This window comes from Crinia signifera, chromosome 5, assembly GCF_055691185.1.
Source record: "Crinia signifera chromosome 5, ASM5569118v1, whole genome shotgun sequence".
Taxonomy (NCBI): domain Eukaryota; kingdom Metazoa; phylum Chordata; class Amphibia; order Anura; family Myobatrachidae; genus Crinia; species Crinia signifera.
In genome coordinates, this window is record NC_139221.1 from 10,431,742 (window position 1) to 10,444,849 (window position 13,108).

A 13,108-nucleotide genomic window follows, 5' to 3' on the forward strand; every position below is an offset into this window, starting at 1 on the left:
GTGTCCTGTCACCATGGCGCCGTAGACAGATTGTCTCTCCTAAGATGGCGGCGACCGGCACTGCAGACACGGGAGCAATGTCACAGTCTCACTGTGTGTTATCTCTATCGCCGCGTGTCTCGCAGGGGTGACATCTGGGCGCCGGGTGGTGACGGAGGAGCAGAGGGACCGGGTGACTTTCCCATTGGTGACCGGTGAGTGACTGTCATGTGTCTATATAGTGGCGTGCGGTGTGTTCTATACAGACTAGAAGTTCCAGCCTCCCCTGCTGCTGCTGGTGAACTACAAGTCCCAACATGCCCAGACAGCCACCCCTGCTGCTGGTGAACTGCAAGTCCCAGCATGCCCAGACAGCCACCCCTGCTGCTGGTGAACTACAAGTCCCAGCATGACCTGACAGCCTCCAATGCTGTGCAGCTGCCCCCATACAGCGGGGATATCTGCGGCACAGCGGCCTCCATACAGTGGGGATATCTGCGGCACAGCTGCCTCCATACAGAGGGGATATCTGCGGAAAAGCGCTCCCCATACAGCGGGGATATCTGCGGCACAGCGGCCTCCATACAGTGGGGATATCTGCGGCACAGCGGCCCCCATTCAGCGGGGATATCTGTGGCACAGCGGTCCCCATACAGCGGGGATATCTGTGGCACAGCGGCCCCCATACAGCGGGGATATCTGCGGCACAGCGGTCCCCATACAGCGGGGATATCTGCGGCACAGCGGTCCCCATACAGCGGGGATATCTGCGGCACAGCGGCCCCCATACAGCGGGGATATCTGCGGCACAGCGGCCCCCATTCAGCGGGGATATCTATGGCACAGCGGCCCCCATAAAAACGGGAATATCTGTGGCACAGCGGTCCCCATACAGCGGGGATATCTGTGGCACATCGGTCCCCATACAGCGGGGATATCTGCGGCACAGCGGTCCCCATACAGCGGGGATATCTGCGGCACAGCGGCCCCCATACAGCAGGGATATCTGCGGCACAGCGGCCCCCATACAGCGAGGATATCTCCGGCACAGCAGCCCCCATAGCGCAGGTATATCTGCGGCACAGCGGCCTCCATACAGCGAGGATATCTGCGGCACAGCGGCCCCCATACAGCGGGGAAATCTGCAGCACAGCGGTCCCCATACAGCGGGGATATCTGCAGCACAGCGGCCCCCATACAGCGGGGATATCTGCGGCACAGCGGTCCCCATACAGCGGGGATATCTGCGGCACAGCGGTCCCCATACAGCGGGGATATCTGCGGCACAGCGGTCCCCATACAGCGGGGATATCTGCGGCACAGCGGTCCCCATACAGCGGGGATATCTGCGGCACAGCGGTCCCCATACAGCGGGGATATCTGCGGCACAGCGTCCCCCATACAGCGGGTATATCTGCGGCACAGAGCTCCCCATACAGCGGGGATATCTGCGGCACAGCGCTCCCCATACAGCTGGGATATCTGCGGCACAGAGGTCCCCATACAGTGGGGATATCTGGAGCACAGCGCTCCCCATACAGAGGGGATATCTGCGGCACAGCGGCCCTCATACAGCGGAAATATCTGCGGCACATCGGTCCCCATACAGCGGGGATATCTGCGGCACATCGCTCACCATACAGTGAGGGTATCTGCGGCACAGTGGCCCCCATACAGCGGGGATATCTGCGGCACAGCGGCCTCCATACAGCGAGGCTATGTGCGGCACAGCAGCCCCCATAGCACGGGAATATCTGCGGCACAGCGGCCCCCCCATAGAGCGGTGATGTCTGTGGCACAGCGACCCCCATACAGTGGGGATATCTGCGGCACAGCGCTCCCCATACAGCAGGGATATCTGCGGCACAGCGCTCTCCATACAGCAGGGATATCTGCTGCACAGCGCTCCCCATACAGCGGGGATATCTGCGGCACAGCGCTCCCCATACAGCGGGGATATCTGCGGCACAGCGCTCCCCATACAGCGGGGATATCTGCGGCACAGCGCTCCCCATACAGCGGGGATATCTGCGGCAGCTCTCCCCATACAGTGGGGATATCTGCGGCACAGCGGCCCCCATACAGCGAGGATATCTCCGGCACAGCAGCCCCCATAGCGCAGGTATATCTGCGGCACAGCGGCCTCCATACAGCGAGGATATCTGCGGCCCCCATACAGCGGGGAAATCTGCAGCACAGCGGTCCCCATACAGCGGGGATATCTGCAGCACAGCGGCCCCCATACAGCGGGGATATCTGCGGCACAGCGGTCCCCATACAGCGGGGATATCTGCGGCACAGCGGTCCCCATACAGCGGGGATATCTGCGGCACAGCGGTCCCCATACAGTGGGGATATCTGCGGCACAGCGTCCCCCATACAGCGGGTATATCTGCGGCACAGAGCTCCCCATACAGCGGGGATATCTGCGGCACAGCGCTCCCCATACAGCTGGGATATCTGCGGCACAGAGGTCCCCATACAGTGGGGATATCTGGAGCACAGCGCTCCCCATACAGAGGGGATATCTGCGGCACAGCGGCCCTCATACAGCGGAAATATCTGCGGCACATCGGTCCCCATACAGCGGGGATATCTGCGGCACATCGCTCACCATACAGTGAGGGTATCTGCGGCACAGTGGCCCCCATACAGCGGGGATATCTGGGGCACAGCGGCCTCCATACAGCGAGGCTATGTGCGGCACAGCAGCCCCCATAGCACGGGAATATCTGCGGCACAGCGGCCCCCCCATAGAGCGGTGATGTCTGTGGCACAGCGACCCCCATACAGTGGGGATATCTGCGGCACAGCGCTCCCCATACAGCAGGGATATCTGCGGCACAGCGCTCTCCATACAGCAGGGATATCTGCTGCACAGCGCTCCCCATACAGCGGGGATATCTGCGGCACAGCGCTCCCCATACAGCGGGGATATCTGCGGCACAGCGCTCCCCATACAGCGGGGATATCTGCGGCACAGCGCTCCCCATACAGCGGGGATATCTGCGGCAGCTCTCCCCATACAGTGGGGATATCTGCGGCACAGCGGCCCCCATACAGCAGGGATATCTGCGGCACAGCGGCCCCCATACAGCGAGGATATCTCCGGCACAGCAGCCCCCATAGCGCAGGTATATCTGCGGCACAGCGGCCTCCATACAGCGAGGATATCTGCGGCACAGCGGCCCCCATACAGCGGGGAAATCTGCAGCACAGCGGTCCCCATACAGCGGGGATATCTGCAGCACAGCGGCCCCCATACAGCGGGGATATCTGCGGCACAGCGGTCCCCATACAGCGGGGATATCTGCGGCACAGCGGTCCCCATACAGCGGGGATATCTGCGGCACAGCGGTCCCCATACAGCGGGGATATCTGCGGCACAGCGGTCCCCATACAGCGGGGATATCTGCGGCACAGCGGTCCCCATACAGCGGGGATATCTGCGGCACAGCGTCCCCCATACAGCGGGTATATCTGCGGCACAGAGCTCCCCATACAGCGGGGATATCTGCGGCACAGCGCTCCCCATACAGCTGGGATATCTGCGGCACAGAGGTCCCCATACAGTGGGGATATCTGGAGCACAGCGCTCCCCATACAGAGGGGATATCTGCGGCACAGCGGCCCTCATACAGCGGAAATATCTGCGGCACATCGGTCCCCATACAGCGGGGATATCTGCGGCACATCGGTCCCCATACAGCGGGGATATCTGCGGCACATCGCTCACCATACAGTGAGGGTATCTGCGGCACAGTGGCCCCCATACAGCGGGGATATCTGCGGCACAGCGGCCTCCATACAGCGAGGCTATGTGCGGCACAGCAGCCCCCATAGCACGGGAATATCTGCGGCACAGCGGCCCCCCCATAGAGCGGTGATGTCTGTGGCACAGCGACCCCCATACAGCAGGGATATCTGCGGCACAGCGCTCCCCATACAGCAGGGATATCTGCGGCACAGCGCTCTCCATACAGCAGGGATATCTGCTGCACAGCGCTCCCCATACAGCGGGGATATCTGCGGCACAGCGCTCCCCATACAGCGGGGATATCTGCGGCACAGCGCTCCCCATACAGCGGGGATATCTGTGGCACAGCGCTCCCCATACAGCGGGGATATCTGCGGCAGCTCTCCCCATACAGCGGGGATATCTGCGGCACAGCGGCCCCCATACAGCGGGGATATCTGCGGCACAGCGGCCCCCATACAGCGGGGATATCTGCGGCACAGCGGCCTCCATACAGCGGGGATATCTGCGGCACAGCGCTCCCCATACAGCAGGGATATCTGCGGAACAGCGGCCCCCATACAGCGGGGATATCTGCGGTTCTGCAGAGAGCAAGAGCACTGGGAGGGAGAGAGTGCAGGGGGTGATGCCCGGCTCATACCGCCTACTGGGAGCACTGGGCAGGAGAGAATGCAGGGTGTAATGTGATGCCCAGCTCAGACTGCCTACTGGGAGCACTGGGAAGGAGAGAATGCAGGGGGTGATGCCCGGCTCAGACAGCCTACTGGGAGCATTGGGCAGGATTGAATATGCCTGGGGTGGCCAACTCCAGTCCTCGAGAGCTACCAACAGTTCATGTTTTCCAGATCTCCTCACAGAATCACAAGTGAAGTAATTAGCTCCACCTGGGGATCTTTGAATATGTGTCATTGAGTAATGAGTGCACCTGTGCAGCAGCTAGGTTGTCTGGAAAATGTGAACTGTTGGTAGCTCTCGAGGACTGGAGTTGGCTACCACTGGAATATGCAGCCACACCTGTATATATTTCATTTGTGACCCGTTCTTCTTCCCTGTTTCAGGTCTCCTTGTAATGCTTGGGGTTGTGCGCAGCATTTAAAGAGTGACCAATCAGCGGACACAGACCAGCGGGAGGCACGTCATGGCACTGCGCCCATTTCTCCGGTAACCTGTAACAGGGATATTACATACTGTTTGTGTAACTGTGGGCCTTATTCTAGTTCACTCTTAGAGGCAAAATCCTTCTTAGATTGACAAAACCATGTGCACTGCAGGGGGGCAGATGTAACGTGCAGAGAGATTTACCGTAGCTTTGGGTGAGTTATTTTGTTTCTGTGCAGGGAAAATACTGACTGCTTTATTTTTACACTGCAATATAGATCTCACTTTGAAGAAAAACCTCACCCAAATCTAATTCTCTCTGCACAAGTTACATCTGCCCCACCGGCAGTGCACATGGTTTTGTCCAGCTAAGAAGGAATTTGCCTCTAAGAGTGAACTAGAATAAGGCCCTGTGTGTGGTGCTGACATCCGGCTCACACACTCTGGTAAACATTGTTACAGTGTGCAGGCTAGCACTGAGACTCTTCTGGGAAGTGATTGTCTCTATACACTGTATCCATTATTCTATCACTCTATGTAAGTCAGTGTTGCTGTCTTGTGACCAGGTTTTATTGTTCTGTCCGTTATATCTAGGGATCAGACAGATACTCATCAGTACAAGGGATCTTGTATCTGTCTAGAGGCCTGTTGGTTCCAGCAGGGGCTATATCACGGCTAGAGAGATAATGTAAATGGGTGACTCCAAAGCTCTACCGCTTCCTGTGCATTAACGTGCTTAACCCTTTCAGTGCCAACGTTGTTGTGAGAAATCCTCAAAATATCCATTAAAAATCCCGGCGCCGCTCACAGCGACTGCTCTTTTTTTTGGGAGCAATATTTAACTAAACTCCAATTCATTGACTCGGCCGTGTTTGTAGCTATACTATAAGAACAGTCGCCGTGAGCGACGCTGGGAATTTTAACATATATTTTGAGGATCGCTCACCGCAACGTTGGCAGCAAAGGGTTAATAAAGAATACCAGTGAGTGCCTCTACGCATCGAATATGGTGCATTTGGGTATGACGTGCACCATAAGTAATGGGTTCCCAGTAACAATTTCCTAAGCTTGTAATACAGTATATCAGCTAGAGGTGTTTGCAAGGTGTGAGCATTACAGACATAGCGGCATCTTGTGTTTAATTTAATCAACACCAATTAACCCCCCAGTAACCATCCTGCCGTGATATTGGGTGCATTGCTTTCTTGTTCTCCTGTGATGCCCACAGCTGGGAGCAAATGTATAGTTGATCATGCCACAAATCACAGGACCGCATAGGCGATACCCAATCCTGATCAGGTTTACACTGACTCCGATTGCCCAATAAATGGTGACTTATTGCTTTTATCCCTCTGGATGCCTCAGGTCTCTGCAGAACATTGCGCACAGGAGTCTTCTCCCAGCCTCCAATCCCCTGCACACAGCGGCAGCGCTGCAGAACTCAAACCGAGCCTGCACGGGGCGATCCGGCAGGAAGTCTTACCTCAGGACGTACCCGGTTCTGCTGGTGCAGCCTGACGGATCCACTATCACCATCCAGTACAAGGAGCCGCGCAGGCTGCTGACTGTAAGATGAATCCGAATACTTTATAACTGCTCCCTCTGTCTATGGGGATCAAACAGTACCCCAAAGAGATTCCAATAAGCAGATATCTATTTTCTTTGTTTTAGTGTCCAGGCCATGGGTCCTCAAACTGCGGCCCTCCAGATGTGGTGAAACTACAAATCCCAGCATGCCTTGCCACAGTTTTCCTATAAGGGAGTGTTAAAACTGTGGCAAGGCATGCTGGGAATTGTAGTTTCACCACATCTGGAGGGCCGCAGTTTGAGGACCCATGGTCCAGGGGATGATAGCTATAATATAATCTCCTTACTCAATTTAGCAGCAGGGTGGCAGTCACAGCACTGGTAGGGGGGTTTCTCCTTCTGTAGGAGGGTGTGGGGACAGAGATGAGGGAGAGATGGAAATGTAGGAGAACGGAGATGGTAGACAGAAAAATGAAGTGAGAGGGACAGAGATGAGAGAGAGAGAGAGAGAGAGACTGAGATTTCAGGAAGCGAAATATGGGGGAAGGCTGACAGATGAGGGAGAGATGGAAGTGTAGGAGAACAGAGAAATGAGGTGAGAGGGACAGAGATGAGAGAAAGACAGATTTCAGGAAGAGATATATGGGGGAAGGCTGACATGAGGGAGAGATGGAATTGTAGGATAACAGAAATGAAGTGAGAGAGACTGAGATTTCAGGAAGAGATATATGCGGGAAGGCTGACAGATGAGGGAGAGATGGAAGTGTAGATAACAGAGAAATGAAGTGAGAGGGACAGAGATGAGAGAGAGAGAGACTGATATTTCAGCAAGAGATATATGGGGAAGGCTGACGGATGAGGGAGAGATGGAGGTGTAGGATAACAGAGAAATGAGGCAAGAGGGACATAGATGAGAGAAATACGGAGACTTAAGGAAGAGAGATGGGTAAGGGGGGACAGAGATGAGGGAGAGATGGAAGTGTATGAGAACAGAGATGGCAGACAGGAATGAGGCGAGAGGGACAGTGATGAGCAAAAGAAAGACTGCAGGAAGAGATATGAGGGGGAATAGAGGTGAGGGAGAGATGGAAGTGTAGGAGAATAGAGATGGGAGACCAGAGAAATGAGTTGAGGGACAGAGATGAGAGAAAGATGGGGACTTCATGAAGCGCTATGGGTAAGGGTGAAGGGAGGACAAAAATGGAGAACAGGACTGCAGGAAGAGATATGAGAGGGGGGACAGAGGTGAGGGAGAGATGGTAGTGTAGGAGAACAGAGAAATGAGGTGAGACTGAGACTTCAGGAAGAGATATGGGAAAGGGGAGACAGAGGTGAGGGAGAGATGGAAGTGTAGGAGAATAGAGATGGGAGACAAAAATGAGGTGAGAGGGACAGAGATGAGAGAAAGATGGGGACTACATGAAGAGATATGGGTAAGGGGGAAAGGAGGACAGAGATGGAAATGTAGGAGAACAGAGAAATGAGGTGAGGGACAGAGATGAGAGAAAGCTGGGGACTTCATGAAGAGATATGGGTAAGGGGGAAAGGAGGACAGAGATGAGTGAGAGATGGAAGTGTAGGAGAACAGAGATGGGAGACAGAGAAATGAGGTGAGAGGGACGGAAATGAGAAAGACATAGGCTGTAGGAATATATATATATAGGAGAGACAGATGGGGGACAGAGATGAAAATGTGGGAAAGAAAGAAACCGGTACTTGTTTCCTAGAACGGCGCCCACGATTTTGATCTTAGGCATCGCAAGGAAAAAAATTGCTTCGGTCGCATCGCGGCGGTGGTACGCGTCCTCCGACCTTTTCATACCCCCACTATCCACGTCGGCGTGGAGTTGAGAATAGAAAGTGTGGCTAGCGCAGCGCAGCGAGGCGAGCCCCGCGAGGGGACACGGATTACTTAACATGTATTCCGCGTCCGCTCGCCACGCTTCGGGCTCGTATTCCGCGTCCCCTCGCGGGGCTCGCCTCGCTGCGCTAGCCACACTTTCTATTCTCAACTCCACGCCGACGTGGATAGTGGGGGTATGAAAAGGTCGGAGGACGCGTACCGCCGCCGCTCGCCACGCTTCGGGTTGACGTTGATCGTGGGGTGGCGTTAACAATTGGGGGGGCCATTTCACACTTCAGGGTGGCTATTTGGGGTCTGTGGGCCATTTAACATTGTTCCCTATGTAAAATCTGGTCAATTGGGCCATTTAACATTGTTCCCTATGTAAAATCGGTAATCGCGTCGGTCGCATCGCATGCAATTTTTTTGGCCGCATGCGATGCGACCGACGCAATTTACATTTTACCATGCATTTCTATGTAAAATCGCGGCCATTGCATCGGTTGCATCGCATGCCATTATAATGGCATGTGATGTACATGCGATGCCCGCGATAGGCGCCGTTCTAGGAAACAAGTACCAAGAAACCTGTTGTTGGTAGTACCTGGGAGACAGGATTTATTGCAAAAGGGATTTTCAAAAGTATCCAGCCTCTAAGCTTAGAAAGGATTCCAGCCATCTTACCTGCTGATGACCACTATGCTGCGTATGACACCCATATCCTTCTCGTTACCAGATGCCGCTAGACATTTCCACGCTGACGGAGGAACAGCGCAAGCTGCGGTTACGCCTCAGGAACCAACCCAAGAAGGCCAGCGTCACAAAGGAAAAGGACCTCTACGACGATTCCAATTTGGATCGATACAGTAAATTTTGGAAGAAAAAATAAAACTTTTTTTTGTAATGTTTTCCGTACATTAAAATATTAACGAGTGGGAGTAATTAATAAACGTTTTCTACATACAGTGACTTGGGTTTTACTTGATGAACACAATTATTGCTGACTAGTGTGATGCAGGATAGAATGATATCCTACATGGGAGGGTCCATCACCTGTCTGGTGGTCGCCATGGGGCCTGGCGCAGCCTTGGGTGGAACCTGCTTCTAACCTTGGGTTCCTTTTGCTTCGCTGCAATCTTCACCTTTAGGGTCAGATGAAAATCTGCTTTCTTGCTGTGGACCTATTGCAATAATGAGAATGGAATATGGACGATATGTTCAGCTTGTAAAATAACTTCCCCTCCTGGCCTTAACTCTTCATCTTTGACATTGCTAAGCCTCCTATAGGGAGAGCTTTGTGCTTTCGCTGGGCAGAAACTGCTAGAAGAACAGGTACTGGTAGATAAATAAATTACTTTATTGCAAATGCAGGAATCCATTGATATTATTCTAAATCCACCGGCTCCAGTCCACAGACGCAGTCCTATACGGGGAGAATAATACAGAGACTTCCTACAGACTGCTGCAGCGTACCGGAACTAATCGGACTATATAACTAATATATCGATTTGGTGTTACATATATGCGCTGTGAGAGGTTGTGAATGTTTTACATCTGCTAGAAGAAAAATCCATTTAATGAGAATAAATGAGGGTGACTTGTAGGACTGGGGACAAATCTGTACTTAGGGTTCCAGAAATAGAATTTGATAAGAACCACTTGGCCCATCTATTCTACCCCTGTACACGCACACGCTTACACACTAGGGTCATCTATTCTACCCCTGTACACGTACACGCACACACTTACACACTTGGCCCATCTATTCTACCCCTGTACACGTACACACTAGGGTCATCTATTCTACCCCTGTACACGTACACACTAGGGTCATCTATTCTACCCCTGTACACGCACACTTACACACTAGGGTCATCTATTCTACCCCTGTACACACACACACTTACACACTAGGGTCATCTATTCTACCCCTGTACACCTACACACTAGGGTCATCTATTCTACCCCTGTACATGCACACACTTACACACTAGGGTCATCTATTCTACCCCTGTACACGCACACACTTACACACTAGGGTCATCTATTCTACCCCTGTACACGCACACACTAGGGTCATCTATTCTACCCCTGTACACGCACACACTTACACACTAGGGTCATCTATTCTACCCCTGTACACGTACACTTACAGACTAGGGTCATCTATTCTACCCCTGTACACGTACACTTACACACTAGGGTCATCTATTCTACCCCTGTACACTTACACACTAGGGTCATCTATTCTACCCCTGTACACGCACACTTACACACTAGGGTCATCTATTCTACCCCTGTACACGCACACTTACACACTAGGGTCATCTATTCTACCCCTGTACACGTACACTTACACACTAGGGTCATCTATTCTACCCCTGTACATGCACACACTTACACACTAGGGTCATCTATTCTACCCCTGTACACGCACACACTTACAAACTAGGGTCATCTATTCTACCCCTGTACACGCACACACTTACACACTAGGGTCATCTATTCTACCCCTGTACACGCACACACTTACACACTAGGGTCATCTATTCTACCCCTGTACACGCACACACTTACACACTAGGGTCATCTATTCTACCCCTGTACACGCACACACTTACAAACTAGGGTCATCTATTCTACCCCTGTACACGTACACGCACACACTTACACACTATGGTCATCTATTCTACCCCTGTACATACACACACTTACACACTAGGGTCATCTATTCTACCCCTGTACACTTACACACTAGGGTCATCTATTCTACCCCTGTACACACACACTTACACACTAGGGTCATCTATTCTACCCCTGAACAAGCACACACTTACACAGGAGGGTCATCTAGTCTATCCCTGTACACGTACACACTAGGGTCATCTATTCTACCCCTGTACACTTACACACTAGGGTCATCTATTCTACCCCTGTACATGCACACACTTACACACTAGGGTCATCTAGTCTACCCCAGTACACTTACACACTAGGGTCATCTATTCTACCCCTGTACACACACACACTTACACACTAGGGTCATCTACTCTACCCCTGTACACGCACACACTTACACACTAGGGTCATCTATTCTACCCCTGTACATGCACACACTTACACACTAGGGTCATCTAGTCTACCCCAGTACACTTACACACTAGGGTCATCTATTCTACCCCTGTACACGCACACACTTACACACTTGGGTCATCTACTCTACCCCTGTACACGCACACACTTACACACTAGGGTCATCTATTCTACCCCTGTACACGCACACACTTACACACTAGGGTCATCTATTCTACCCCTGTACACGCACACACTTACACACGAGGGTCATCTAGTCTTTCCCTGTACACGCACACACTTACACACTAGGGTCATCTATTCTACCCCTGTACACGCACACACTTACACACTAGGGTCATCTATTCTACCCCTGTACACGCACACACTTACACACTAGGGTCATCTATTCTACCCCTGTACACGCACACACTTACACACGAGGGTCATCTAGTCTATCCCTGTACACGCACACACTTACACACTAGGGTCATCTATTCTACCCCTGTACACGCACACACTTGGGTCATCTATTCTACCCCTGTGCACGCACACTTACACACTAGGGTCATCTATTCTACCCCATGTGAACGCACACACACACTACGGTCATCTATTCTACCCCTGTGGACACACACTTACACACTAGGGTCATCTATTCTACCCCGGTACACGCACACACTTGCACACTAGGGTCATCTAGTCTACCCCTGTACACGCACACACTATAGGGTCATCTAGTCTACCCCTGTACACGCACACTAGGGTCATCTATTCTACCCCTGAACACACACACACTTGCACACTAGGGTCATCTATTCTACCCCTGTACACACACACACACTTGCACACTAGGGTCATCTAGTTTACCCCTGTACATACACACTAGGGCTGGGGTAGCCAACCCTAGTCCTCGAGAGCTACCAACAGTGCATGTTTTGCAGGTCTCCTCACAGAATCATAAGTGAGCTAATTAGCTCCATGTGTGTATCTTTTAAAATGTGTCAGTGATTAATGAGTGCAGCTGTGCAGCAGCTAGGTTGTCTGGAAAATGTGAACTGTTGGTAGCTCTCGAGGGCTAGGGTTGGCTACCACTGCACTAGGGTCATCTAGTCTACCCCTGTACACGCACACACACTAGGGTCATCTAGTCTACCCCTGTACACGCACACACACACTAGGGTCATCTAGTCTACCCCTGTACACGCACACACTTACACACTAGGGTCATCTAGTCTACCCCTGTACACGCACACACTTACATACTAGGGTCATCTAGTCTACCCCTGTACATGCACACACTTACACACTAGGGTTAATTGTCGGGAGCTAATTAACCTGCCAGTATATTTTGGATTCCAGGAGGCAACAAGAGTCCCCAGAAGAAACCCACTCAAACAAATGGAAAACCATCTGTGCTGCCCTAATTAATCCATAAAACCCAGAACAAATGGGGACTGCATGATAGGTTGACAGGCAATATGTTGACACAAGAGGGTGATATGCACTCGGCCGCCGTTAACAAAAGGTCAACAAAGGAAAAGGTTGACATTAGTTATCCACCTATATTATATTTATTTTTTTTTAATTTTCTATACTTCACCATCCACGTGGCCATCCCCTCCATGATAAACTAGTGTGTGCGGCACGGCTCCCTGGCCGTGCGGGATTTCACCGTCCGGCAGGAGCCGGAGTGTGTGAAACCAGCCATAGGGCGGTTTCACACTGTCCGGCTCCTGCCGGACGGGAAATTACCGCACGGCTTAAAAGCCGTGCCGCCCCTACAGTGTGTGATGGACAGCTCTGTGTCCATTCACACTGGACGGTCACGG

At 52.4% G+C, this 13,108-nt stretch overlaps 1 protein-coding gene across 1 annotated transcript; it reads left to right on the top strand.

Moving 5' to 3' along the window:
• The first annotated feature begins 40 nt into the window (after positions 1-40).
• Positions 41-9,169, top strand: MRPL55 (mitochondrial ribosomal protein L55). The gene is made up of 4 exons (XM_083186671.1): positions 41-194; positions 4,795-4,897; positions 6,200-6,401; positions 8,941-9,169. The coding sequence occupies exons 2-4, from the start codon at positions 4,875-4,877 to the stop codon at positions 9,091-9,093; spliced, it is 378 nt and encodes a 125-aa protein (XP_083042797.1). The 5' UTR covers positions 41-194; positions 4,795-4,874; the 3' UTR covers positions 9,094-9,169.
• The last annotated feature ends 3,939 nt before the right edge of the window (positions 9,170-13,108 follow it).

Coding starts and splice junctions, on each gene's coding strand:
- MRPL55 (XM_083186671.1), top strand. CDS start 4,875: ATGGCACTGCGCCCATTTCTCCG. Junction 4,898..6,199: donor GCACTGCGCCCATTTCTCCG/GTAACCTGTAAC, acceptor TGGATGCCTCAG/GTCTCTGCAGAACATTGCGC. Junction 6,402..8,940: donor AGCCGCGCAGGCTGCTGACT/GTAAGATGAATC, acceptor TCTCGTTACCAG/ATGCCGCTAGACATTTCCAC.